The sequence below is a fragment of the Bison bison genome, unplaced genomic scaffold, assembly GCF_000754665.1.
Source record: "Bison bison bison isolate TAMUID 2011002044 unplaced genomic scaffold, Bison_UMD1.0 scf7180017864518, whole genome shotgun sequence".
NCBI lineage: Eukaryota > Metazoa > Chordata > Mammalia > Artiodactyla > Bovidae > Bison > Bison bison.
The window spans coordinates 2,876,099-2,878,636 of record NW_011495071.1 but is presented as its reverse complement, the minus strand read 5'-3'; the positions used below and the strand labels follow the sequence as shown (position 1 = coordinate 2,878,636).

The 2,538-nt window shown below is 55.8% G+C and overlaps 1 protein-coding gene across 1 annotated transcript in view; it reads left to right on the top strand.

The window, feature by feature from the left end:
- TMPRSS5 (transmembrane protease, serine 5) overlaps nt 1-163 on the top strand; it is a 116,472-nt gene extending 116,309 nt beyond the window's left edge. Inside the window, exon 12 of the mRNA XM_010830638.1 lies at nt 47-163. Within this exon, the coding sequence (XP_010828940.1) occupies nt 47-163 (117 nt within the window). The remainder of the gene's footprint in view (nt 1-46) is intronic.
- Nucleotides 164-2,538: the final 2,375 nt, after the last annotated feature.

The following is a 2,538-nucleotide window of genomic DNA, read 5'->3' as shown; positions in this document are numbered from 1 at the left end:
CTGGAGACGCCCCCCTGCTCTGCTCTGTTGTGCTGGTTGAGCTTAGATGGGTCCCATCACCTCTGGACGTGGATTTTCTTTGCTGCACACCGGGTCTGTTCTCAGAGGCAGTAATGAGGATGAGGAGAGAGAAGCGCTGGGAAAGCACTCTGAGAACCGCTAAGCAGGGAATCGGTGTTGGGTGTGCTCATGATCATTATTATGCCAGCCCTGCTCCTCTGGAGATGAAGGGAGTGGGGACTGGGAGGGGAGCCCCCTCCTCCTTTCCACATGGTGCTGGGCTAATGTGGGGCCCTGGGGACAGACTAGAGGTGAGCAGGACACTGGGCCCCGTGTCCTGCAGGAACAGCTGTTCAGTGATGACGCTCCATGTGGGTGCGGAGCCCTGGGCTGTCTGTCTGCGGGCCTCTCCAGGCAGAGAACATTAGTAAAACCTCCACGTGGGGCCAGCTCTCTGCGGGGCCCTTGTTGAGGTTAATGGGGTTACGTCTCTGGGCCAGGAATGCAAATAGGCTGTGCAAGGAGCCGGGTCTGGGCTCTCAGGCCAGGTGAGGCCACCTCCCGGTCATGAGTGACCCCAGGGACAAAGCTGTCAATGGCCACGGCCTCAGCCATGCTGGACTGGGCTTCTGAGCCATCTGCCACCTAATGCCCTTGCTCAGATGGAATTTGAGACCTGGCCCCTCCCACCCCTACCCCAAGCAAGGGGTCCTTCCTTTCTGGCACCTTCTTTTTTCTGCTCTGGACATCAGGAAGATGTGGATGTCTTGTGACTCCTCCACTTCTTAGATCCCACCCCTCCTCTTAGCACCCCCAAAGTTTTGAATTCTGGGTGAGGAGGGCTAGAGAAGTCGGCCAGTCCAGCCCCTGAGCCCCAGGCCTCCCCCCCGCCCGTCATTCGGCTCCTGTTGTCAGCTTGGAAACCGGGTTGAGCTGTTGAGAGGCTGGGTTTGGGAAAAGGAGAAATTCAACAACTCCAGAATAGAAACACCCCATTCAAGTGGGTTAAACTCCAGCCCTGACATTTAATTAGCATCTTTTTCAGCTCCCACACTTGAAGAGTACCTGTTATTTCTTTTCTTTTTTACTCACAGTACACGGTAAGCCAGGAGCATTTTCCCGAACTCCCGAACCTCTCATCAGAAGTCAATCACGTTGGAAGCATGATAAATCCCCCTGCTCGCCTGCCTCAGATCGTGGCTCCGGGAGTCAGGAGCTTCCCGTGAGGGGGTGAGGAGATGTCCCCACCCAAGCTCCCAGGTTTTAGTCTGTCCACCTCTGGCCCCACCACCCTGAACACGTTGCCTGTCTGTGTCAGCAGGAGCAGCTATGAATTCCCAGGCCGTTTGGCTTTTGGCTTTGACCGGAGAAGGACAGAGCCCAGTGCAGCCCTGCCTACCTGGGCTGTGCAGGGGTAGGGGGTAGGGGGACAGGATGCCGGGAGAGCCGTGGTGAAGTGGATGGTGTGGGCGCAGCTGGAGGGAGGCCCCAGCCCCGCACACATGCAATGACAATAAGGGACGTGGAGGGGGTGGGGTGTAAAACCAGGGCCTGGACTAGTCTGGGAGGTCAGAGGGTGAGGTCTAGGCAGAGACCATGATGGACGATGAGGTAGGGAAACTGGCCTGTGCTAAAACGCTGAGGCAGGAGGGACTGGGCGCTTCTGACAGATGGAGCTGAGCGTTTCTCACATCCATTTCTTTCTCTCTTGCCATGGTCCTGCCTCAGGTCTGGTCATAGCATTGGTGGATGCCTTTTTTTTTTTTCTGTTTATATTAATTTAGTTTTGTATTTTAACGCACAAGCATTTGCTTCTTACTGAACTTCTTGGCTCCTTCCCCCAACCCCTTTCACCTCCCGTGCTGGTTGCCACCACACTAATTTGGGGAAAACATAGCTTTGATCAGGGTGCACTGCACGTGTGCTCAGTCGTGACTCTCTACAATAGGCTCCTCTGTCCATAGGGTTTTCTCCCGAGAACACTGGAATGTGTTACTATTTCCTACTCCAGGGGATCTTCTGGACCCAGGGATTGATCCAGCATCTCTGGCATTGGCAGGTGGATTCTTTACTGCCGTGCCACCTGGGAAGCCCAGCTTTGATGATAATACTCACTTGTCCAGAAGCAGCTGGTGTCTCCCACCGAACTATGTAAGGCCTTGCCACTCTGGTCCCTACTCCTCCTTAGTTTCCCATCACTTGCCTGCTTGTGGCCTCAGTTCAGCCACGTGGGCCCCTCACTCTCCTGCAAACACACCCTGTGCTCTCCTGCCCCCGTCTGTGCTCTTGCCTGCAGGAGCCCCCTTGCATTTCTATGAAGGCCGGTAAGCACCCTGCCCAAGCTTCAAGCTTCTTCCCAGGAAGCTGTTTGACACCAGCACCCTGACTCCACCTGTGTGAGTGCTCACTTGGGAGCCCGGACCTGAGCAGTGGTCGTAAGGACGTGCCCGAGAATGGCCTGGGTGGGAGGCTGGGGGAATCCAGCTGAGGCCCAGTGGCAGGCCTTCCACAGGGAGGTCTAAGAAGGCTGGCTTATTA